Genomic DNA, 26,134 nt, shown 5'->3' on the forward strand with positions numbered 1-26,134 from the left:
GAAATGAGTACTATTACTTATTTTCACTATCCTTTTAATAAACTCATTAACCCATGTAATATATCCGCCAGTGGATATTAGAGAAATTTATAATAGTTGAATTGACTCACATTCACCTTAAACAAAATAGAATAGGAAAGACTAGCCTCATTTACATAATTGTTTTGGATTCCCTAGAGTCTAGGGCCTAGACAGAAATGATTTTCTGGGTTGTCTTGTCCAAACAAATTTGCAATTGAAACTAGAGGCTTCATTTTTTCCCAACTTCTTTATGATAAGAATCTAAACTGTCTCATGATGTTACATTTTGCCTGAAATGTTTTATACATATCCTGTTCTTTTGTTGCAAGATGATTCTGACCACCCTAAATTAGAGCGTGAATATGACATCTCTTTATTCCTTCGGAACCTTTCTCTGAAGGTATGTGAAAATGCTACCAACCATGAAGTCTCTCATCTAGGCTAGGCCTCAAGATAGTTTCTTAGGTAGCCATTTTACAAAGGTGCTCAATAAATCTGGGATTAAATTACTCAATAAAGGTCACCCAAAAGATGGATCATATTGATTTTCCCTTTAAACGGCAAGAGTCATCTCAGATACACCTCTTATGCACTCAGAAACCATCTGTGATTGGGAAACTGCTCACATAAAACACTTTTGAACTTTCTAAGAATTATTTCTCAGAGGTGGTTTCAATTAGTGTAAAAAGTCAGGACGACCATGACGAATTAACAGATACCCCCTAAAGCTCAGTTTATTATTTCCTGCTTATGTTATATGAGCAATTGGAACTGGTGTATGTGTGTGTAGGAGAGGTGTTCCCTAATCATTGTAGTCACTCATGGACCTAAGGGTGACAGAGGTTCCATTTATTTCCAAGATCACAAAGACAGAACAAAGGGCACATGGCAAATTGTGCTCTGGCTCTTGACACTTCTGCCTGGAAGTGATGCTTAGCTAATATCCTTACACTTCATTAGCCAAAGCACGTTACCTGACCGTGCCAATTTTCAGAAGGTGTGGATAAGTGCAAGCCTCTGTGAGCCTGGCAGGAGACCAGACTAGAATAGTTGTGAACAACTGTAATGACTAACACTAATTATAGGGTGACCCAGGGCCTCACAAAGAACCAAGCAATCTCTTGTCAAGAGGGAACAACAATTCCAAACTTTCTCACTCTCACTTTAGATTGAGTTCCAAATGCCCAGGAAAAGGCAGTTAAAACAGAGTTTTAGATAACTCCTTTGAAAGAAATAGTTGATTTGTATTTGCAATAAGAATATAGTATTCTGTATCTGGTAGGAGCTCTGTGGCCCCCTCAGCTAACTATTGTACAATACTGGATAATCTACCAGGCATTCTTAAATCTGAAATGCTCAGGGTCTTGCTACCCAAATATGGTACGGGGCCAGCAGCATCAGTATCACCTAGGTGCTTGTTATAAATGCAGATCCTCAGGCCCCCATCCAAGCTTTATCCAATCAAAACTTGAATTTAACAAAATCCCTAGGTGATCTGTGTGCACATTAAAGTCTGAGAAGCACTGGATTAGGCCATCTGGGATATGCCTATGAAATCAATGATACATAATGCTGGAAATTACATAATTGAGAGCCAAGATTTAAAAAAAGGTTTATATTTTAAATTTGGATTTTCAAATTGTCACAGGGCTTATGACTCCAAATAATTAAGGGTGTTAAAAAAAATTAACGGTGTTGAATCATAGAGGCAAAAACTCTTGTAGTTAAGAATTTTATCTGCATAGTTTTATCTGCTGCACTTAATAATTTAATCTGCTTGTTAGGTGGGCCTCATGCCACTAGCATCTTATTTTTTCCAGTTTTGAAGAGAATGGCAGTCATGTGTTTATAATTAGTGGACTTCAGGGGAGGTCAGAGGGACACTGTGCCAAGCACAACTTCTCATCTACACTAATAAAAGAGTAAGATGCAAATTGACTGTACCTTCGTGACACCCACCAGCCAATCAGGAGTGCGTCTGCAAATTAAGGCTATATGCCCAACAAATATGGTGGGTTAATTTGCATAGCAACACCCCAGGTCACTCCGGGCCTCTGGGCAGTGTGGGAAGGTGGAAAGGCAGCTCCGGGCCAGACCAAAAAGGTGGCTCGGGCTGGAGCAAAGGTGGTGCTGGCAGCCAGGGGAAGGAAGGCCCATTCTTGCATGAATCTTCGTGCATCAGGCCTCTAGTATCATAATATTAAACTTTAAGAAGTCCAGGTTTCTCCCACACATCTTTAGTTATCTAGTCTTCGAAGGCAAACTACTGCTTCCAACTTTATGAGATGCATACATTACCATAGTTTATCTCAGATTCCACCCATTTTGGGGAGAAGATGTTGTTTTGTGTATGGAAAGGTACCCCACTGTTAATATTAGCACAATAGTATGTATCAGAGGTGATAATGGCTTTTGGTGGTTTTTTTCTCCTAAAACAATATTTCTTAAAAAATAAACATAAGGACTGAAGTAAAATGACAGAAAATAATTGCACAAAGTTATTTCCTCCCTGAATTTCAGGGGTAGGTGTGCTTCTTAGTAAGTTTCAGCCAATATTAATCCCAACCAGCTAGGAAAAGGTAAACTTGATATGGTGCTCAACAATAATGCCTAGATTTGTTTAATGATGGTTGTGAAATAATTTTACTCTACATAAATTTCTTAATGAAATCACCACCTGGAGAGAGAAAGAAAATAGAAACAAATTGTCATACATCCTGTGGCTCTATCTAACATAAATGGGCCAACATTTATCCACCACAGTTTTATGATGCATTTTCCTTTAAACCCAGCCCCATCTCAAAAATACTGCAGCGAGATACTGAAAACATTTAATGAGAAACATAAAACACGTGCAGATAAGGTAGGAAAATATATGTGCATTCGTAGTCACTATGAGCAGCCTCGTTTATCATGCTTAGACGATAATTTAGATGTCTTAACACAGTTTTATTCCCAACTGTTGGTAGTAATTTTGCTGCTACCTCTAAAATAAGTGAGTTTCATCATCAGTAGATAGGTAACAGTTGTCTAGAGTGTTGTAGTGCTGCTTCTGGGTTTAGTGCCATAAAAAACAAAACTGTTTCACAGTAAGGTAAATCATGTTGCCCAACTGAAATATGAGAGACTGGACTGAGCAGAACTCCTAAGCAAATCCATTTGTTTTTCTCTTCTGTTTAAAAACAGTTGAGTTTTGGAAATATCTGATTCCTGATCTGACCTTCAAGAGGTGAATTTAATTATAAAGGAATGATGGTCGTTTTACAGCTCATCTGACCAAAGTTTTGATATTTTAATGCTCTTAATATAGTTATATAACCAGGGCATTCAAGGCATCTCACAAGGGCAGAAGAGCTCCTCTCCCCCCTTCATTCCTTTCTCAGTCCTGCTTTCAATTACTGGCTTCTCAAAACCATTTAAGAAACCACCGAGGACTAACAGGCCATTGGAAAGCCCAGATCAACTGCCCAAGGACAGAAAGGTGCACTGGTTCTGTTTAGAAAAACCTGGGGAATAGCATGTAGATCATTGCCACTGAGTTGGCTATTAGATGGGTTTTTTCTTACAGCGTAATGAATAGTAGCCATTTTTTAGTGATTAATAGAACCCAACGTGTAGTTTGATTTTAAGTCTCTGTGTTTCCTGTGTGTGTGTGTGTGTGTGTGTGTGTGTTTCTTTCCAGGTGGAGTATCTTTGCAAAGTCCCATCTTAGCCTCTGTTTGTTTTTGGCTTTAATTAATTTTATTTTATTGTTGTCAATATTACAGATGTCTCCCATTTTCTGCACCCAACCCCCACCCCACCCCAGGCCTTTCCCATGCTATTGTCTATATCCAGGGGTTATGCATATATGCATATATGTTCTTTGGTTAATCTTTTTCTGTTCCCTCCCTCTAAACACCTCCCCTCAAGTTCTGTTATTTTGTTCCATGCATTTATACCTCTGGACCTATTTTGTTTGTCAGTTTATTTTGTTCTTTAGAATCCACTTATAAGTGAGATTATGTGATATTTGTCTTTCTCTAACTGGCTTTTTTCGCTTAGCATAATAGTTTCCAGGGTCATCCATGCTGTCTCAAAGAGCAAGAGACTCTCCTTTTTCATGGCTGCATAGTATTCCATGTGTAAATGTCCCACCACTTTTTTATACCTTCATCTACCAAACAAAATAGGCACTTGGGCTGTTTCCAGATCTTAGCTTGCCAGAAGCCAATTCCAGCATGTCATAATTACAAGAGTTTTATCAAAAGGTTGATGAAGCTTGGGGGCTCAGCAAGGGCTGAGTCACATATGTAATCACCTGTTGGAACGGCTAAAAAGGCACTTCCCCCAAACCTGAATAGGATGATTGTTTGCTGCCACACAGCTCAGGGCATCTTAATCTACATGTTATTGCCTCCTGTTGGCCAAACACCTGAACAGCTGTAAGCTATTCCCCAATCTGACAATGCTTCTGTACCCTACTCTTTGAAGTGTATTATCTCCACCTTGCCTTAGGACAAATTGTGTTAATAAAGAGCAGGGGTGCCCTGACTGGTTTGGCTCAGTGGATAGAGCGTCGGCCTGTGGACTAAAGGGTCCCAGGTTCAATTCCGGTCAAGGGCATGTACCCTGGTTGCGGGCACATCCCCAGTGGGGGGTGTGCAAGAGGCAGCTGATCGATGTTTCTCTCTCATCGATGTTTCTAACTCTCTGTCCCTCTCCCTTCCTCTCTGTAAAAAATCAATAAAATATATTAAAAAAAAAAAAAAGAGCAGGGGTCCTGAGACAAGGAGAATGAAGAACTAAGAACTAAGAAGTAAGAACTTGGATCTTTAGCTCCTTTAGCCGAAGCTCCTCTGATTCCCAATGCCTTTAAAAATTATCTTTCATCTTTGGACTGTTATTTAATCTATGCACAGCCTTTCTGCAGATTGCTGAACCCTTCTTAATGCTGGGACAAGAACCCTGGCATTAGCTATTGTAAATAACCCTACCATGAATATAGGGGTGCATATATGTTTTCTGATTAGAGTTTCAGGATTCTTAGGATATATGCCCAGAAGTGGAATTGTTACAGAGAACCGGAATAAATCAAGCAATGCTCGGAGAGTTTGGAGTCACGCTTTATTCACCGGTGGGCTTAGAGAAAATGAATTCAAATTCTAAGCCAAGCTACAAGCAGAACTTCCCTTTTTATTAAAGAGCCAGCTCAATGTGTACTTAGTGGTTATCTCGCTGCTGGCCTTGAAAACAACACGGTTCTATCCAATTAAAAAATGCACCTAGCATGGCATTGAGAGTATGGGCATATCTAGTCTCTGGCCTACAAGGTCAGACAGCTAAGTTTATCTTCCTCATTATTTAAGCAGGCTAAAGCAGGCTAGAAAGCAAAATTATTTTTTTAGAATAAGAGGCCGTCTAAAAAAACAGCAGAGAATTCCAAACAGTAGTTTTACAAAATAGGGGTTAGCCTTCTCAGAATCTCTGGGTTAAATGGCATGATTTTTTTTTCTGAGGAACTTCCATACTGTTTTCCACAGTGGCTGTATCAGTCTGCATTCCTACCAGCAGTACTAGGGTTTCCTTTTCTCCACATGCTGGCCAGCTCTTGTTTTTGTTGATTTATTGATAGTAGCCATTCTGATAGGTATGAGGTGATACCTCATTGTAGTTTTAATTTGCATCTCTCTGATGATTAGTAACTTTGAGCATTTTTTCATGTGTCTATTGGCCATCTGTATGTCCTCTTTGGAGAAGTGTCTATACGGGTCCTTTGCACATTTTTTAACTAGATTGCTTGTCTTCCTGGTGTTGAGGTGTATCTTGAGAAATAACAGAGTTAGAGGTATCACAATATCGGATACCAAACTATACTACAAAGCCACTGTAATAAAATAGTGGTACTGGCAGAAGAAAAGGCATATAGACCAATGGAAAGAAGAGAGGCCCCAGAAATCAACCCACACAAATATGTCCAATAAATATTTGACAAAGGAGGTAAGAGCATACAATGGAGTGAAGACAGTCTCTTTGATAAATGGTATTGGGAAAATTGGACAGGTACTGTATTTTTTTTCTTTCCAGATAGAGTGTCTTTGCAAAGTCCCACCATTAAAAAAAAAAAATGAAACTAGACCACCAACTTATACCATACACAGAATAATCTCAAAATGGATAAAAGATTTAAATGTAAATTGTGAAACCATAAAAATTCTAGAAGAGAACATAGGCAATAAAATCGCAGGCATGTCACGTAGCAGTATTTTTACCAATATATCACCTAGAGCAGTGGTCAGCAAACTACGGCTCGTGAGCCACATGCGGCTCTTTGGCCCCTTGAGTGTGGCTCTTCCACAAAATACCACGGCCTGGGTGAGTCTATTTTGAAGAAGTGGTGTTAGAAAAAGTTTAACTTTAAAAAATGTGGCTCTCAAAAGAAATATCAATCATTGTACTGTTGATATTTGGCTCTGAGTTTGCCGACCACTGACCTAGAGCAAGGGAAACAAAGGAAAAAATTAACAAATGGTACATTTCAAACTAAAAAGCTTCTGCACAGCAAAAGAAACGATCAACAAAGAGAAAAGGGAATCTACTGTATGGGAAAATATCTGATAAGGATTTAATTTCCACCTTATTCTCTCTTAATAATTATGATGTGCTCTTGGCTAGAATGACTTGCATAATGTAGTCAGATTATAGCTTATTTTCAGAAAAATATGTTAACCATCATCATTATTATCAAACATAATTAATTGGTCAGATGTCCACATTAATGTGCATGGCAGCTTGTCCTTTGTTATTCAGAAAATTTTTAATTTAGTTTATATTTCTTTTAATGTATTAAGGGTACTCTCTCATACATCCATATTATAAAATAAGCTTTCCTGTGATTGTTTAACATTATTTCCTACACTTACGTTCATCTTCATAAAACATCACATTTGTTTAGGGTTGTCTAATTTTTCCACGAAGCTTCATTTATTCATCCCTTCATTCAATACATATTTATCAGCCACATTTCTAGATACTAAGGCTACCTGAGTGAACAAAGTAGACAAAAATCCCCGCCCTCAAAAAACTTACATTATTTCAAAATGTTGCAACTTTAGGCAACCTTTTAAAATAACATTCCCTATCTTATAAGACCAATCTATTTGGTCCCTTCTTGCATATGTCCAGCATTTACAAATAACATTTATGGACCATTTCTTTTGTGTTTAGTCACTTTATATTGAGTGCATTTAATCCTCACAATAACTCTAGAAGGAAGTTACTATTTTGATCCCTAATTTACATATGAGGAAGTTGAGGCGTTCAAGGGGATAACAAGATTAGATTCCCCTTGGCTCATAACAAACATTTCAGATGATGCTTTACATATATTTGACGAATGGATGAATGGGTATGTGGCCTTTTTGGAATTCCCGTTCAGCTTGGCCTAAACACCAACAACTTGTATTACCGAACAATCTAGGCATTTTGTGGGGAGACGGGAAGGAGGGAAGGATGATGAAAAATTTATGAGTTTTGAGTGAGTTTAGGCCAGGGGTGGGCAAACTTTTTGACTCGAGGGCCACAATGGGTTCTTAAACTGGAACAGAGGGCCGGAACAAAAGCATGGATGGAGTGTTTGTGTGAACTAATATAAATTCAAAGTAAAGATCAATACATGAAAGGGTACGGTCTTTTTTTTTTTAATTTCAATAGTTTTATTCATTTCAAACATTTTAACAAGAAGAATGTAAACACTAATTATTATAATTTGAAACTTCAAAAAATGGAGGAATCATAGCACAATAACATACCTTATATTGAAGATGGCAAAGGCAAAATAAAATTGCCTAACAAAGGAAAGGTACAAAAGCCTTTCAAATTAAACTTAAATATAATAAAATAATTTAAAACTAAAACAAATAGAAAAGAACAAAATGTGTAAACAGTAAATTAAACTTCCAAATTATGCCCGGGACGTAGATGTAGATGGCAATGTAGACTGGGTTGAAAGGATTTTGGTCTTTAAAACATCAACTTCAGTGGGAACAGTGTTGTTGGTCTCCTTTTTTAGCTAATGCATCAAAGTCTGGAGTTAGTTTTGTTGTGGCTATTCTCAGGATAGATCTGAGGTCTTCGTCAGTTAAGCTGGATCTGTGAGGGGCTTTGTTGATGTTCATGACGCTAAATGTCTGCTCACAAACATAGGTTGACCCAAACAGCACCAGTATCTTCTGTGCCATCCTCCGGATGTTTGGAAAAGTGGCTTCATTAAGTGAAGCATAAAAGTCTCTTAGTTCAAGAGAGCTGAATTTCTCCTTTAGGACAAAGTCACACTGAAGATCGATGAGTTCCAGTTGCTCCTCTTCTGGTGCTGTTTCAGGGTTTTGTGACAAAGGACAGGCCACCAGTTGAAGTCACTAAAAGCTGAAAGTCTTTGCTGTTTTATTAACAAGTCATTGTGATGTACAGAATGTGGGAACAGGAAAAAATTGTGTTTGAGTAGAGCTCTTAATCTTACCTCAGAAAGGCTCTGATACTGTGCTCTCCAGGGGCGTGTCTCCCTACATCACCAAGATAACGCGTCTATGCATTCCCAGGGTGATGTCGGGGGATGCGTCCGCGGGCATTACAAGGAGCCTCTGGAAGATTGAGAGGTTGTTCCTTCTACTGAATGGGCGGATATAAATCTGCCCACTCAGAAGGAGCTGCGCCCGTGTTTCCCGACATTGCCATGTTAACACTGCTGCTGGTGAAGGAGCGGAGGGGAGAGCAAGAGAACCCTCTGCTCTTTCGGCTCTGAGGGCCGGATAGAACAGCCGAACGGGCCGATCCGGCCCGTGGGCCATAATTTGCCCACGGCTGGTTTAGGCTGATGACTTTACAGGTGTTTGGTTATTAGTCGTGTGGTTGTCTCATAAGGTGAGAGAGCTGGACGGACACCAACTCCCTCCACGTTGGGGCCTCAAGCTGAGGTATTCCTGGGATTCAAGTCCATCAGTAGTGTTGGAGTGTTCCCGCAGAATCCCAGGAGCCGGAGGAGACTTGTGGGGGTACTGGCTGCCCTGAATGTGATGTTAAACCGGGGGCAGCCAGAGCCCAGAGAAGGGCGAAACTAGGGCGCCTGCCCTGGCCGTGGGCCTGGGTGGCTGCACCTGGAAAACTGTATAGGATTTGGAAAGATGGACGGTACCTTTGCGTGGGTTAAAGCCGCGTAAAGTCGTGGTGGGGGAAATGAATCACTGAGCTCCCCTTTCCTCTCACTCTATGGCCCCAAGATTTGTTTCCTCCACACGGTTCCCACAAGCTTCTTCCCCTTCATTCCCCACCACCTCTACCCACATTTTCTCCCCGCCCGCAGGGCGCGCATGCGCAGAGAGATTCCAGGTGCAGCCGCGGGGCATCGATCGATTCGGTGCTCGGCTTCTCCACTGATCGGCGCTCCATTGATGCTCCTGGTGCAGTTACTTCCGGTTTCTGGCTCCGTTTCCGGCTTCCGGTTGTTTCGGTACGCCGGGCGGTTCTCAGGTGAGTTTGAATGTGATCTGTCCCTCTGTTTCGGTCCTCCAGGCCGCAGGTTGTCCCTCGGCCCAGCGCTCCCTTGTGGGAACTGCGAGTGGACGGGGCGGCGCCGTGGGGCTGGATGCACGGGACCTGGTGTTCGCGGAAGGCTAGGCCAGCGGGCGGGGGAGGAATGGAGGCTGCCGCGCTGCTCCGGCGAGGCCTCCCATCTTAAATAATTAAAAAAAAAAAGTTGTTTTATTAGGTAGATGGAAAATCATTATCATTTGGTTAAAAGTGGATGAGTGGATGATAAGTATAAAAATAAATTTATTGTATAAAATAATGTTAAAAATCTTACTAGGTACTAGTGCTCCATCAAGCATTATTCTTCTTTTGTTTAAAAAAAGAGAGCTAGCAAGAGTTGGAGAGCTTTAAAGACTACTGCCAAGCTGATATTTTCTGGCATTAGGGAATGAAAGAGAACTGAAAAGTTAGTAACACTTGTGTCCTAATGTCACACCAAGAGTATGAGTTGAGTCTTCCCTGTTTATAACAGAGTATTTACTGTCTCTTCAGGCTGTTTGGACGGTTTAACCCAAAAGATGGATATCAGACCAAACCATACAATTTATATCAACAATATGAATGACAAAATTAAAAAAGAAGGTGAGTGTGCTTTAAAAAGATTTGTTCATAGCCAAAATGTGCTTAATTACTACTGTCTTAAAAATTGTACTGCTTCAAAACTCCTCATTTAGTTATCTTGCTCAGTGCCTGAAATTTTGGTTTATCCCTATTTGGGTAAGGATTTTAAGGCTTAAAAATAAAAATAGGTAAGGGCTGAAAAATGTGTTGAATCTGTTTTCACTCGTAGATAAAATGACTTCAAATAACTTTAAATCAGAGAGCTAAATAGTCTGATGTTATTAAAATGTATAACTGTATAAATGAATACATGAATGGTCGAGAAGCACTTAATTCAGTGTCGTTTTATGAAGAACTTTGTCATTGTTTCATTCACAAATAAGTTGTTTCCCTTCTAATTTTACACAGAATTGAAGAGATCCCTGTATGCCCTGTTTTCTCAGTTTGGCCATGTTGTAGATATTGTAGCTTTAAAGACCATGAAAATGAGGGGGCAAGCTTTTGTTATATTTAAAGAATTGGGCTCATCCACAAATGCCTTGAGACAGTTACAAGGATTTCCATTTTATGGTAAACCAATGGTAAGTTGATTTCGGTATTTTGGCTTTAATCTCTACTTATGGTATAGTAGATATGTAAATATACAATTGAAACTATAGCTATTGCTTTTTACTTTTAACTGCGTGTTAGAGGGAGTTTGGGTTTGTTTTATTTATCTTTATAGAAACAGTGTTGAGTTTTTCATTTACTTCTTAATTTATGACAGTTCATATGGACAAAAACAAAATAGCTTGAGATGCAGAATATTTTTAAAAATAATGGCAGTATAGGCAACATTCTTATTTCAAAATAATTAGAAATTAATAAATTAGAGGATTAAAAGGAAAGCTTTATTTATAAACTTACAAAAACCAGGGGTCAAAGAGGAAATCTAATCTGTTAGATTTAGAAAGTTTCAAAAAACGCCATAGTAAAATACTACATATCAAAAGCTAGCAGTCTAGATAAAGCAATAATCTAAGGAAAATTCAGACTTAGATTAATAGGTTTTATTAATAAATGAAAATGAAATAATTATGCATGGAAAATTTCGAGCTTAGCAGTGACATAAGGAGATTCATATAGCTGCTGGATAAAGATTGGATTGTAGGAAGGCCAGAAGGAAAGTAGTGAACTCAATTAGGAGACCCTTGGTGTAAGTCAGAGATGATAGAGGATTGGATCAGGATGGAGACAGAGTGTAAAGCAGGGGTTCTACTTGTGTGAGTGAGTACACAGTACCTGGATTCCAAAGTGATTTTCTTCTGGAACTGAACTGTGATGGGAAGGCCCAGCATTTAAAGGACCCTGGTCCTCATTCTGGTTCTGCCAGTAACTAGTTTTGTGCCTGTTTTCAGTTTCACCACCAGTAAAATGTAAGCAGTTTGGATATTTGTTGGTTTAATTCAGAGTTCAGCAAAAAGTCTGTAAATAACCAGATAATAAATATTTTAGGCTTTGTGGTCCACATATAGTTTTCTTAAAGTCCTTTATTTATAGGCCATACAAAAACAGGCCAAGGACTGGAGTAGACCCGCAGTCTGTAGTGCAGACCACTGACCTAAACCCTTTTATTTTATTTTACCATCTGGCACAGGAAGGTTATTTGCTTATCTAGGTTATACTTAATATTTAACGTGTGACAGCACAGGACTTAAAAGCTAATCTCCTGACCCTGGGTATTGGGATTGTTCTTTTCCTGAACTAGGAGTCAGCATATTAGCAATAAAGGGTCAGGTGGTAGATACATTTTTTTAGGTTTTATAAGCCAGCTGATCTCTGTTGCAACTACTTACCTATCTTTATAGCAGGAAAAGTAGCCCTAGTCAGTGGTTGGCCAACTGCGGCTGGCGAGCCACATGTGACTCTTTGGCCCCTTGAGTGTGGCTCTTCCACAAAATACCACGGCCTGGGCGAGTCTATTTTGAAGAAGTGGCATTAGAAGAAGTTTAAGTTTAAAATATTTAGCTCTCAAAAGAAATTTCAATCATTGTACTGTTGATATTTGGCTCTGTTGACTAATGAGTTTGCGGACTACTGCCCTAGGTGGATGCAAATGAATGGGTGTGAGTTTGTTCCCGAAGACCTAATTTACAAAATCAGGCAGTGTTGGCTGTGCTCAGTAGTTTGTGGATCTATACCACAATGTTTAATTGAAGAATGAGACTTGTGTCTGTTACTAGAGCAAATTTTCTTCTCATCCTCTATCCAATCCTTTTCCCATCACTTCCCACCTGGTTGGGCACAGTTTGTGTGGAAAGGCCCATCTGTGAAAACGAATTGTGTCTACATATCCTAGTTTTCAGTAAATTGGCACTTTCTGAAACTAGCTTATCTAGTAATATGAAGGACTAGCATAATTGAGATCTCAGTTGGCAGGAGCATAGACTGGGTTTAGCTTAGATCTAAAGTTATATTGATATGAAGGGGCAATTTTTCCTTCAGGGGGTTTTAGGGCTGCTTTGCTGAGTTGAGATGAGAAGTTTGCATGTTCCTATTACTCAGATCTGGGAAAGCTGGAAATTATTTGCTGTATTTGGCACTACTTCACGTTGTCAACTAATTAGTTTAAAATCAATGGGAAAAGTCCATAGACTGATCTTATATAAAAGGTATTTAGGATTTCCATTCTCTGCCTTCAAGAAGGTAGCACATAGCTGCTGAATTTTCGGTATCCTAGGAGAGGGAGAAGAACATTCTCTGAGCCATCTTGTTTGTACTTATTGAGGTGGTTATAGTTGCTCTTCTATTTTAACTCCAAAATACCAATCAGAAAAGTGAGCAAAATTTGCTATAACTTAGAACTCAGAGGAAAATTATTCTCTGATTCAAGGACATTTGATCATTTAATGCCAAAAATACCTCAATAAAGTAGATTCACCCTAAAGGGCTTCTGTGGTGAAACCTTTGGTTTAAACGTAAATGTTGCCTCTTCTCGAAGCTGTAGATGGGCTTTTACCCTTGATCCATATTTAGTCTCGACCAGGGTTTTTCAACACTGGTACTTTGACATTTTGAACTGAATAATTTTGTTGTTAGTTGTGGAGGTCTGTCTTGTTCATTGTAGAGTGTTTGACAGCATCCCTGACCTCAGCCCACTACATGCCAGTTTCATGACAGCCAGCAGTGTCTCCAGTTAACATTGCCAGCTATCTCCTGGTGGGCAAAATCACCTCTGACTGAAAACTACTGTTCTAGACCAGCCAGCTAAAAATGATGGCTGAGATCAGAGATTATCACAGGTTATTGCCAAAAGGACAGACACCAGAGACCTGCTCAGGTCAGGGAGAAGATAGAAGACACAGGGAAGGGGATTGGGAGGGAACCCTTGAAATTAAGTTGTCAGTTAGTCTAAGCTCTCAGCCTACCTTTGGTCAAATGATGATGCCTGAGACTAGCAGCATTGCTTGCAGGGATAAGTACACTTAGAGCTACTCCAGCACAGCAGCCCAGACCAGCCAGAGAATGCCTAGTGGTAGGCCTGGTCCCCTCCTGTTATCCCAGTACATTCATCTCTAGATGAAGTGAACAAAAAAAAGAATTGCTCTTGTTTTTGACAGATTTGTTGTTTTCAAACCCACACTACTTTATTATTTTTTTAATATATTGGTTTTTTTTACAGAGAGGAAGGGAGAGGGATAGAGAGTTAGAAACATCGATGAGAAAGAAACATCGATCAGCTGCCTCCTGCACACTCCCTACTGGGTATGTGCCCGCAACCAAGGTACATACCCTTGACTGGAATTGAACCTGGAACCCTTGAGTCCTCAGGCCAACGCTCTGTCCACTGAGCCAAACCAGCCAGGGCTCAAACCCACACTACTTTAAAATGTCACTTGTTCCTTGCATACTGATATTGAATTCTTGTTGTATAAGACAGTTTTGAATAGTAATTTGTTACATATCTTGTTTTTTGTTTTAATTTTTTTTAATCTTCACCTGAGGATATATTTTTATTGATTTTAGAGAGAGAGAAACAGAGGAAGGGAGCGAGAAAGAGAGAGACAAACATCCATTGGTTGCCTCCCATATGCACCCCGACCAGGGATCAAACCCAAAACCCAGGTATGTGCCCAGACCTGGAATGAAACCACAACCTTTTGGTGTAGGAGGATGCTCCAGCCAACTGAGCCACCCATCCAGGGCTCTTGTGTGTTTTGATTGTTGTGCATTGATATGCTCAGAGGTAGACTTTCAGCTCTTATGGCTCCAGGGAAGAAATGTTTCCTTGAAGCAGTGGTTCCGGTTTTGTACACTGTAGGTAACAGTTTAACTCGTAGCAAACGTTTCAGGATAGTTAATTGTATTGACTTTAGCTCCGTGATAATGCTTTAGGCCAGAGCCTAAAAACTACTCAAAGTGTGGCACCCATGCCAGTAGTATCACCCACACCTACTGCATTGGAATCCGCACTTTTACAAACTCTTCCGGTAATTGGAATGCACATTCTAGTTTATGAAATGCTGTCCTAGACCGATGTTTTTCAACGCTGGCCTGTTGTCTGTCTTGTGCATACTGTTCTGCTGGCTGTGGCCTAGTAAGAATGAGCCAGTGGTCTGGTTGCACAAGTTGTGATGCCACCCTTTGGTTTCCTTTCAAAGCATTTTAAGTTCAAGTTGATGCCACTATTATTTTATTTAAGAATAATAGAGCAGATTGAGAAGAAAGTCATTCCCAATTTTTGATGCTTTAACTTTGGAAGTAACAAATGACACATTTCACAGCTAACTAACACATATTGACCCTTCTACTGACCCTGCTAAGGGACAGGCAACTTTCTCTATTCTAATGCAGTTTTCTCTATTCTTTTATTAAATGGAGAGAGGCAGTGGTACAGCTGTTTCACAGTCATGTTTTTCTCATGAAAATCTATGGTTTTTCTAATAAGCACAGTTGAATCTAACTTTGTATAAGTTGTGAACCATAGGCCACAACTTATTTTTATTTGGCACTCAGTACATTTGACAGATTTCCTTATGGATGGGTTTAAAATTATCTTGTAGTGTATTTGGATTATGAAATTTGAAATGTTAATGACTAGTGTAAACAACCTTGAGCATAATGAAAAGTAACTTGTTTTCATATAATTAAAACAGCGAATCCAGTATGCAAAAACAGATTCAGATATAATATCTAAAATGCGTGGCACCTTTGCTGACAAAGAAAAGAAAAAAGAAAAGAAGAAAGCCAAAACTGTGGAACAGACAGCGCTGACTGCTAATAAGAAGCCTGGTCTGGTAAGATGGACAAAAGTTCTTTATTTTCTGGTGTTAAATTTTGATAGGATGTCTTTGAGGTGCATGCATGCACATGTGTGTATATGTGTTTAAAAGGTGGATTTTTAAGAAGCTGGACTGGTTGAGTTATGAAGTTCCAATATTAATGTTTAAATAAATTAAAAGATAAACCTTTACATGTGCAGATGTATGTTTGACAGTTTTATTTGAATTTGTATGACAGTTCATCATTCACAGGATATATTAATATCTATTGACTTATTTCTCAAGTTCTGCCTATAAACGGTAGATATTATCTTTAATCATGAGTACTCCAGTCAAACCTGCTTTCTTTGAACAATTCAGGAATTCAAATTTTAATTTAAAATAGTAGATAAAAGTAAAATTATCATCCAAAAGTAATTATTTTTAGATTAAAAGTGATTAGAAATCAGTTTCATAAAGTATAATGCTTGACCTTTGTCTAATTGTTTAAAAAAAAGCTAAGAAAAACTGTTCTCTTGTTTTTTCTCTTGTATATTTCTTCATAACTTTAAGGCATAGAAATTAAATTTTATGACATAGTATTTAAAATTTAGGGTTAGACCTTTCAAAAATACTTGACAAGCCAAATACATGAATGTTTGAGTCAGAGCTAAGATGTAAATTCTTAAAGTAAAATTAAATGGAATAAAAAATCTGTTTAAATTAATGTTATTTTTATGTAGTGATTACAAATATAAACATGTGCTGCTTTTTTTAGAGGGATTGAGAATTTTAACTGTTTCTCTTTCTTTTGTTTAGGGAGCACCAAATTCAGTTAACACCCAAGGAAATGCAACGCCAAATCCTCAGGTATTGCTTTAAAATAAACTTCATACAGAGCAATTGCAACAACATTCAACAACCTGCATGTCTCCAAAAACTAAAAATAATTCCATCTGTAAGATATAACATTAAATTATATAGCACTTCAATGTAGAAACTCACTCGGAATATTTTAATCTCCTTTAGGAGGAAGAAAACCAAGATGACTTTACTAGTATTCCTCACTTTGACTAATGAATCAGTGAGGGAATCAAAATGACAGATTTTGAACTGTGAGGGCCGGGAGCAAACATTCCGTAGCCAAGGGCTGTACAGACAGATGGCTTGAAGAAACTAGCCAGGGGATGGGCTCGTTTCTATTCCAGGTGGCTGAAGTGCTAAACCAGCTTTTCTAACGGACTTACACAAAGTTGTTTCCTTTTTACCCTTGCTCTTTCTTCCTCGGCACAAAAGTCTCCTTGTATACATATCTTACAAACTCTTCCAGATCTCCTTGCTAAAGGCCTCAGAGAGGAAGCCTCCAATGTGTACTCATGGTTTCCTTCTTGTCTCCTAGGTTGCTGGGGTCTGACAACATTCTTATTTTAAAAGTTATATTTTGTTTTTATTGTTGACATTATTACAGATGTCCCCCATTTCCCATCCTTATTCCTTCTGTCCCTAGATCCCGCCTTCCCATTCCTTTGGCCCTCACCACATTGTTGTCTGTGTCCATGGCTGTGTGTATATGTTCTTTGGCTATTCTCTTCACCTTCTTTCATCCCATTCACACCACCCACCTCCCCTCTGACAGCTGTCAGTCTGTACCATGTATCTTTAATTTAGAGAATTCCTTATATCACTGAGGTTTTGCTGCTTTGGTTTTAAGTTATTTACATTTTCTTGTATTATCTCCTTTCCTTCTTTGAACTCTTATAACAATTATAGTCTAGTTTACAAATGCCAGCACTGAGTTCTCTAAGCCTTAAGTTGTTCACTTGTTATTCTTTACACTTTATCTTTTTCCCCCATAAAATTAGCCTAAGAGGGAAGCTTTTTCTTACATACAGGATGGTCTCTCTATAGATCCTTATTACCTGAGGATAGGGTATCAAATAGTTTAATATCTAAGAACAGGGCTTGTTTCTACTTAATTGTGGATAACTAGACAACATGTATATCTCATTTACTTGCAAAAAAACATGAGAAATCACCAAATAGTGGTTCTCAATTTTCTTAAATGCTGGGAGGTAGTAAGCAGTAATGCAGAGAATTGAATATCACTGTTCTTACTTGGGTAACAAGCTGAAGGAGGGTGATATTGTTGCCTTCTCTAGTTTTGTTAGCATCTGTCAATTATGTAACCCAGATGACAGAATCCTCCATTTTGACAAAATTTAAATACTGGTTTAAATATTTTTAAATACTTAAAACTGATAAGATTTATGGTTTGCCAAATTTGTGTTAAGTGATTTGAATGTGTGCTTAGTTACTGTCAGGTTTATATTTATTCCTCTGGTCTTGGTTTTCAGCTATAGTGTTTGATGCATGCAGTAAGGTTTCATAATCCCTAATAAATATACAGTGTAGCTCTCTTGAGTTTAGATTTTATGTAAGAGCCAAATGGTTTACAATATTTTTCATACTTACAAGCTAACTTTGCCTTTTTTCTTTTTAATAGGTCCCTGATTACCCTCCAAACTATATTTTATTCCTTAATAATTTACCAGAAGAGACTAATGAGATGATGTTATCCATGCTGTTTAATCAGTAAGTTTTATTATTAAAAAGTTTGTGTTCCAAGAGCCTTCTGATAGGACAAATAGCACTTTCATGGGTTGAATCCATTTGTGTACCATACAGCAGTAATTTCTTACAAGTTCGTTGATTTGGTTTGGGATTAACCATGAATTAAAGTTAGTTTGCAAATTTAGCAAATAAAGACATGAATTACCACTGATGTTTGAATTACGAATTCTGATTGATGAGTAAAACTGAAAACAAAGCTTTGATATAGTAACAAGAATATAATTAGCTTATATTATTCCTGCGATTCTTCTGGTGTTAATTATATTTTAAATATAATATTATTAATTATCTTTATCCTACTCAGGATTTTTGGTAGGAAATAGTACTTTTCAGGAGGTTGCTTAATAAGTTTTTAAACACAGAATAAACATTTATGTATGTTTTTACATATATATAAATACAGTAATTTACATATATATATAAATTGTTTTTCTTCACAGGTTCCCTGGTTTCAAGGAAGTACGTTTGGTACCTGGGAGGCATGACATTGCATTTGTTGAATTTGAAAATGATGGACAGGCTGGAGCTGCCAGGGATGCTTTACAAGGATTTAAGATCACACCATCTCATGCCATGAAGATCACCTATGCCAAGAAATAACATTTGGGAGACTTGTCTTTAAAGGACTTGGTGTTATTTATAGTGTTTGTTTTCATAACAATTGGTCAGGCCATTTTAATAGTTGGGGCTGGAGGAAATGCAGTAAAATTTTTGTGTAGGTTTTTAAAAATTTACCTACTAGTGAACTATGAAATGTGAAGGCCTTAATTTTGTACAATAAAGTTTTATACATAATACTTCATTTATTTGCCCACTGTCCTATTGTCAGATACTTGTGCTAAGTCTAGAGCACATGTTAAGGTAAATAAAACTGCAATAGGATGTTTTTCTGGTATTATTTTGGAGCAGCTAATGAGAAACAGTAAACCATTTTAGTAAAAGCAAAGGAGAATTAGATCAAGTCCTTGATTGGATTTTCTGTAATGTTATTTTGTATGCATATGAACTGGGCAGGAGCTAAATTTGATCTTCATATTCTTCAAATAAATGAGCATAGTATTTTGCTAATAGGCATTTCACAAATCTTTTCAGTGTTGAATAAAGGCCATTTAGGAGTAACTACTTACTGTTTTCTGGGAAAACAGCAAAAAAATGCTGTCTGTAAACTACATTTTGGGCTCTTACCCTCTTGAGGCATGACTGTTCCTAAGGAACACCTGTGTGGTTAATATTGAAGCTCTATTGAAAGACCTCAAGGTAAAGATTTTACAACCTACAATCTTTTTTGAGAAAAATAAGCTGACTTACAAAGGGTTGCCAATCCTAATCTTGCTATGTTTTTGTAAGTCTTAAATACCAATGTTCAAATATTTTCAACGCTTATGTTCTTTAGATTTGATTTATATCTGACGTCATTGATCAGACCCCTGCTTGTAAAACCATGGGTATCTAAAGAAGTGGACAGTTTTTTTCATGGATAGTACATATTAAAGTGACTTTTTAAAAAAATGTATTTTTAATCCTCACATGAGGAGGGGAGAGGAGGAAAGAGAGAGAGAGAAACATCTATATGAGAGAGAAACAGATCGGTTACCTCCTGTACACCCCAACCAGGGATCAAACCCGCAACCTAGGTATGTGCTCTGACTGGGAACTGACTCTCCAACCAACTGAGCCACACCAGCCAGGGCTAAAGTGATACTGATCATTTTTTCATATTCCTGTTTTAATATTTCCTTGAACAAAACTTCTTACCACTTGGATTTTTTATTGTATGTTTATGGATAAACATTTAGATTTATATAGATTACCATATCACTCTTGTCCATGGAGTAAAAAGGAAAATAATTTGTTTTCCTAAAACTTTGCCACATTCAGAGTCTGACTCATGAATAGCATCTTTAACCTAGTTGTCAAGTTTATGTACTTTTATAAAATTTTACAGTGAATTGCTAGAAAAAGGACCATGCTCTTCAATGTTACAGCAATGCTAGTTGCTAATTACATTTTCTAACTGCTTATGCTCAGTAGATGTTCTTAACTTGTCTCAGAACAGAAAACATTTCACAGACTGGCCCTCCTTGAGTAGCTGGATGAGGAGGTAGAAAGGTGTGGCGTGACTAGTGGTGTGAGGAAGAGTCGGGGGGAATTGGAGAAGGGGTTTTTGTAGGCCTTTTAAGGATTTGTTTATACTCTGTGAAGTGGGAGAACTATTGGATGATTTTTTTAAATTGAGTTATTTACATACAATAAAATTCACCCATTTTAGTGTTCAAATTGGAGTTTTGGCAGTCATGTACAGTTGTGTAATTATAAGATGTAGAGTGTTCTATCACCCTTCAAAGCTCCCTGTGTAGTCAATCTTTCCCCCAACCCCAGATAACCACTGACGAGCTTTCTGTCACTATAGTTGTGCCCTGTCTAGAATGCTTTTGAGGTTCATCTCTTGTATGTACCAGCAGTTTGTTTTGCCAGTGGATGGGCGTTTGGGTTCATTTTGAAGTGAATGAAGTGGCTATGAGCATTCACTTAGTTTATGTGGACCTTTGATATGTTTTATTAGAACAGCGGTCACCAACCAGAGGTCCGTGATGTTCAAAAGGTTGGCAACTGCTGGTTTAAGAAAACCTTCGGAGCAGCAGTTGCCAACCGATGGTCCGCAGACCACTGGTGGTCCATGAGGTCCAAAAGGTTGGTGACCACTCTATTAGAAGATTTTGAGTATATGAGTGACATCTGATTTACTTTTGGAAGCTTTTTATTTTGGTATAATTTCCAATAGATACAAAAGTGACAGAAATAGTACACAGAGCTCTCATAAATGTTTCTGAACCATTTGAGAGTGCATTGACCTGATTGCTCATTATTCTTTAAATACTTGAATGTGTATTTCCCACATAACAAATATGATCAGCAAAATCAGGAAATAACAATCCAATATTATCCAACCTAATTCAAATGTTGCTGATATCTCAATAATGGCTCAAGAAACTAATTCAGGCTCATGTGTTGCAGGTAGTTGTCATATCTCTTTAGTCTTCTGTTGCTTCTTAACCCTGTCCTTATCTTTCACGATCTTCTTTTTTTCCTAGGCCCAGGTTCAGCTTTATTACGTAACAGAGCCCAGTATCTGGAACATTAAAACTAATTGTTCCAGACTGTGGAATCTCAGAGGGAAAGCGGAGGTGGGTGGGAAGAGATCAAAGAACTTGTATGCTATATGCATAACTCATGGACATAGACAATAGGGTGGTGAAGGGCTGGGGACGGGGGCAGGCTAAAAGGGACCAATGGGGGAAAAGGGGGACATGAAATACTTTAAAAAATAAAGATTTGATTTAAAAAATAAAAAATTTTAAATACTCTAATTGTTCCAAAGTTTAATAAAGAACACAATTTATAATTCAATAACTTCTGAAAAGCATTTCTAAATTAAGAATGAAGAAATATGTCCATAATATATAATCAAATACAAGTTAGCATCATTTCCCATCAGGCCCACACTCAGCAACATCAGTCTTTTTGCTTTCTTCAAAATTCGTTATACCCACTGGGCTGTGTTACACGACGGGGCAGGGGATGGAAATGCCCATTGCTTTCCAAACTCCGTACATGCTGACGACATTGCCTGGAGTTACTTGCTGTGCAAGTTCTTTAAGGTTTTGGTCACTGCTCGGTGAGATACATTTCTCTTCATGGGAGACAGATCATTTTGGGAGTAGGTCTGGTGCTCAGGCACTTGTTTTGGGTTCCCTGGAGCTCACTGAGCAATTTGGTTTTCTCATTTCCTCTGAAACACCAGCTTCTTTAGTCAAAAAATGTTAACTGGAGCGCCAAAATTTGCTAGTGCTTCAAGTGCTGACTCCTGGAGTCCACCCTCTGGGCTGGTTCTATTTCTGTAATCTCTATTTCTTTGGCTGTGTCGAGTGTCCTAGTCTGGCCCTCACCTTCAGGTGATAACGTCTCCAACCTCTGCAGGGTTCTAGAATGTCCTTTTGTGAAAACATCCAATAAACTATCTTCCATGACATATAGATAATCTTGACATGTGGCCAAAAACTTGTCTTTGCTGAAATCTCGGGGTAGATCAGAGTCTTTCCCTTAGGTTGACTAGATCAAATCAGAATTGTCCCTGCTGATATTGGCAAATGTGGAGTCATGGTGTGGTGCATAAGAACTATAGGGCCTGCAATTCAAGTATAACACCAGAGTTACTTTTTTCCTTTAATCTCCTTTGAACCCCTGCAGAGTATTCCCCCTGGAGCTTTCCAGTGGTCATATCCTATCTCCAGGGGCAGTAGCCAGTTAGCCACCTTCTCCTACAATGGGATCCACAGGGTGAAGTCCCAGCATTGTTCCATCTGGTTTTCTTCTTTCAAATTCACACTTGACTATTAACAAGCTTCCAGGTCAACTTCCCTCCTGCTCTCTCTTTCTAAATTATTGCTCTTAACTTTACCTTCAAGCACATTTTTGTCTTTCTTTTTGTTTTCCTCTTTGGGACTCAAAGGCTTGTGTTCCCATCTTGCCTGAGTTCTCCCTTTTGGTGGCCAGCAACTGCCATCCTCCCCTCTCTGCGGGGTGTCCGTTCGGTCTTCCTGCTTTCGACTCCTGCAAATCTGCCATGAAGTCTGTGCTCTGCGTCAGGCTCTGAATTCTCTCCTGCCTAATGTTCACTCCTGAGTGCAATAGCTTCATTGCAGCTTTATAATAAGTGGTCTCTGGTTTGTTGTAAATCATAGCATCAGTACACATAAGCTTGAAGTTATCCTTCAGTTCTGTAGACTGGTAGTCATTGTTCTTGGTCTTTTCTTTCATGGTACTAAAATCTATTGGGTGGTTAATGATCATGAAGTAGCTGGGAGCAATAAAGTCAGTCACAGGAAATGAAAAGAAAGCACTTGGGTCTTTTATTTGCAACTGTCTCATCACTTGATTCAAAGAGGTGTGTGTTCTACTTGTTTGGCTAAGGAGCTTGAGAGGCTTCTCAGGAGGCAAGTCTAATCCTGCAGGGGCTTGGCCCTGAAGGTCTTTTTCTGCCTCATTCTCCACATGATCCCGATCTGGCTTCTTTTTATCCTCTTTCACACGCATCTATGTTTTCTCCCTTGGACCTGCTTCTCATCTTTCTCTTTTTCTGAGTTCTGTCCTTGTGTTTGTCATGATCCTTCTTGTCTCATAGAGGCTTGAGTCATGCCCCGAGCTGCAGGTGGAGAGCTTGTTGACATCTTTCCCTCCTACTTGGAGGACCAGCTTCAAGGGCTTCTCTGCATGTTCCTAGTAGAGGCAGGTGTTTGCTTTTGTAAAACCTGTGCTTCTTGCCCATGTCCGACCAGAACCATGGTGCCTGCCCCTCGAGCCAGGCCCAGGCCCTGCAACACCGCATCTGGTCAGGGCCAGGTGAGGAAGGGCCCAAGTGGGGTCTGAGAGAGAGCTCCACACCCTCCAACCCAGCCCGAGCCCCTCATGATCTTAATTTTATAGAGAAGATCTATTCTAGCCCTCCCCCTTATTTGTAACTTTCCACCAGTCCCATTAACCTCAATGCATTTACTGACTTGCTCAACCTCCCTGTGTGTAATCAAACTTTAGAAAGCAAAGCTTCAAGAGGGAGGAAAGGGAAGGAAAAAGGAGCTAATTATTCTTTGAAGAAGATGTGATCAAACTAGGCTTTTCTGACCTTCTTTACCCATCTGTGGGAGTGGGAGTGTCTAGGAGTATTTGGAGGGAACAGTGTTGCTATCCATCTAATATAGTGGTTCTCAATTTTGGATTGACTTTCGACTTTGGCTGCTGCCGGGAACCAATTCCAACATGTCATAATTACAAGAGTTTCATCAAAAGGTTGGTGAAGCTTGGACTCAACAAGGGCTGAGCCACATATGTAGTTTACCTGTTGTAACAGCTAAACGGCACTTCCCCCAAACCTGAATAGGATTGTTTGCTGCCAGACAGCTCAGGGCTTCTTAATCTGCATGTTATTGCCTCCTGTTGGCCAAACACCTGAACAGCTGTAGGCTATTCCCCAAACTGACAATGCTTCTGTAAACCCTACCCTTTGAAGCCCTACCCTTTGAAGTGTATTATCTCCACCTTGCTTTAGGACAAATTGTGTTAATAAATAGCATGGGGTCCTGAGTCAAGGGTTAGTCTTTAGCTCCTTTAGCTGAAGCTCCTCTGACCCCCAATGCCTTTCAAAATTATCTTTCGTCTATGGACTCCTTCTTAATCTATGCATCAGTGCCTTTCTCCAGATTGCTGAAACCCCTTGTAATGCTGGGACAAGAACCCCTGCAGGCTGCATGTTAGAATCATCTGGGAAGCATTTTCAAACATTTTCTAATCCACACTCCATATCAGTTAAATCCAGGTTGAAACCCATTCATCAATCATTTTTAAGCTCCTGGGTGGTTCCAATGTGAGTCAAGGTTAAGAAATAACTAACAAAGTAGATTTCTAACATACCTTAGAAGTATGTTATAATGATTAGATCATTCTTTCAAATTGTGTTTTTCAAAGTCTATATAAATAGAAGGTAGTATAAATGTGAAAATTTGTGAAAGGCTCACATCTCCATTTTAAACTTTAAGGCTTGAAGTATTTTCTGTTTGGGTATTTAATAAGCATTTTGTCTTTGGAAAATGTATCCAGCAAAGACCTAATGAAGAATCTGGAGTTCTGGCTAAAACATTTTTCTTTATTTGATTTGCCCTTTAGCAATTCTTCTCAAGCTTTAATGTTCATATGAACCCTTTGCATATCTTGTCATAATGTAGATTCAGATTTAGGAAGTCTGGGGTGAGGTAAGAGAGACTATTTCTATAAGATGATTTCAAAGTTGCTTGTCTGCAGACCATGCTTTGGTGGCCTGACCACTGAGTCTCTGCCCTAATAATTTAGTCAGTGAGTATTAATTTTGGAAGAATGAGCCTCTTTTTAAATATGATAAAACCTAGGAACTTTCACCAAAAAAAAAAAAAAAAAAAAAAAAAAATGGACATGTGCATGTATATAACTAAGCATACTATTTTAGGGGACTCATGCATTTATTCAATGAATACCTATTTATGAGTACTAAGTATTTTTGAGCGCTAATTATAGAGTGATGGGCAAGATAGACAAGATCTCCACCTCATGGAGCTTTGATTGTAGCGCTGAGGGACAAAACACCACCAAGTAAATAAAAAAGGCATGCTACATGTGATCAATGTGACCAGGCAGCTTGTCATGGTCCCATGATGGAGAGATTGGTTGGAGTGCAGGAAGTGGTCTGGTAAACTGGTCTGACTGTGGAGACATCTTGGCCAGAGACCTGAATGTCACTCACTGGAGGGAAAGCATCCCAGGCAATAAACTCAGAGGTCTGATGTGGAAATGAGCTCAGCATTTTCAAAAGACAGCAGCTGGTATGGCAGGCACAGAACAAGTGAGGGAGAGTGACAGGAGGTGACTTCAGAATGGCAGAGGCCAGATAACTCAGAGCCTTATAAGGTTGTGACAAGGAGGTGGCTTCCACCCCACTCACTTGCCCAAGCCTATTTCTCTACCAGCCGTGGGCAAACTACGGCCCACGGGCTGGATCCGGCTGTTCTATCTGGTTCTCTTGCTCTCCCCTCCGCTCCTTTACTTTGAATTTATATTAGTTCACACAAACACTCCATCCATGCTTTTGTTCCGGTCCTCCGGTCCAGTTTAAGAACGCATTGTGGCCCTCGAGTCAAAAAGTTTGCCCACCCCTGCTCTAGACCCATGTTGGAATTGGTTCCCGCCAGGAAAAAATGTCTTATGGGGATTAAAGACTCAGAAAATACATCTGAAAATGCAGAGGAAGGAAGTAAGCAAGCTCAGGACGGAGCCATTTTCTGGACCCCCAGATGAGCAGTGTCTCGAGCATGGCTGCCAGGCACAACTGCTTGCTGAATTATTGCAAGTTGAAGTTGCTATTTGCAAGCAACATTTTATAGACGCCTCTCTCCAGTCATCACCATGTCTCTGCCCACTTCAGAATGCTAAGACATCTCAGGCCTGCCCACAATACACTCAAAAGGCTTGATATCTCTTTACTTCTTCACCTTCAAATGCCCAATAAGGGCTTTGTATTTGCTGAGTTGTGAGAG

At 39.1% G+C, this 26,134-nt stretch overlaps 1 protein-coding gene and 1 pseudogene across 3 annotated transcripts; one reads left to right on the forward strand and one right to left on the reverse strand.

Annotated features, from left to right (window-relative positions):
- Nucleotides 1–9,410: 9,410 nt before the first annotated feature.
- On the forward strand, nt 9,411–18,819 carry SNRPB2 (small nuclear ribonucleoprotein polypeptide B2). Of its 2 annotated transcripts, none has more exons than XM_080686484.1 (7): nt 9,411–9,525; nt 10,078–10,167; nt 10,555–10,727; nt 15,282–15,422; nt 16,206–16,256; nt 17,890–17,978; nt 18,458–18,819. In XM_080686484.1, exons 1-7 carry the CDS (start codon nt 9,447–9,449, stop codon nt 18,615–18,617), a joined length of 783 nt encoding a protein of 260 aa, XP_080542610.1. In that variant the 5' UTR covers nt 9,411–9,446; the 3' UTR covers nt 18,618–18,819. The 2 variants fall into 2 exon arrangements, with proteins under 2 accessions (XP_080542610.1, XP_080542611.1); XM_080686485.1 differs by having other exon boundaries at nt 9,520–9,991.
- A 2,758-nt stretch (nt 18,820–21,577) lies between these two features.
- Nucleotides 21,578–23,343, reverse strand: LOC308256523 (bromodomain-containing protein 7-like; annotated as a pseudogene). Its single transcript has one exon. The product of its transcript is annotated as a bromodomain-containing protein 7-like (transcript).
- Nucleotides 23,344–26,134: the final 2,791 nt, after the last annotated feature.

This window comes from Plecotus auritus, assembly GCF_963455305.1.
Source record: "Plecotus auritus genome assembly, chromosome: 8".
In the NCBI taxonomy this organism is placed as follows: domain Eukaryota; kingdom Metazoa; phylum Chordata; class Mammalia; order Chiroptera; family Vespertilionidae; genus Plecotus; species Plecotus auritus.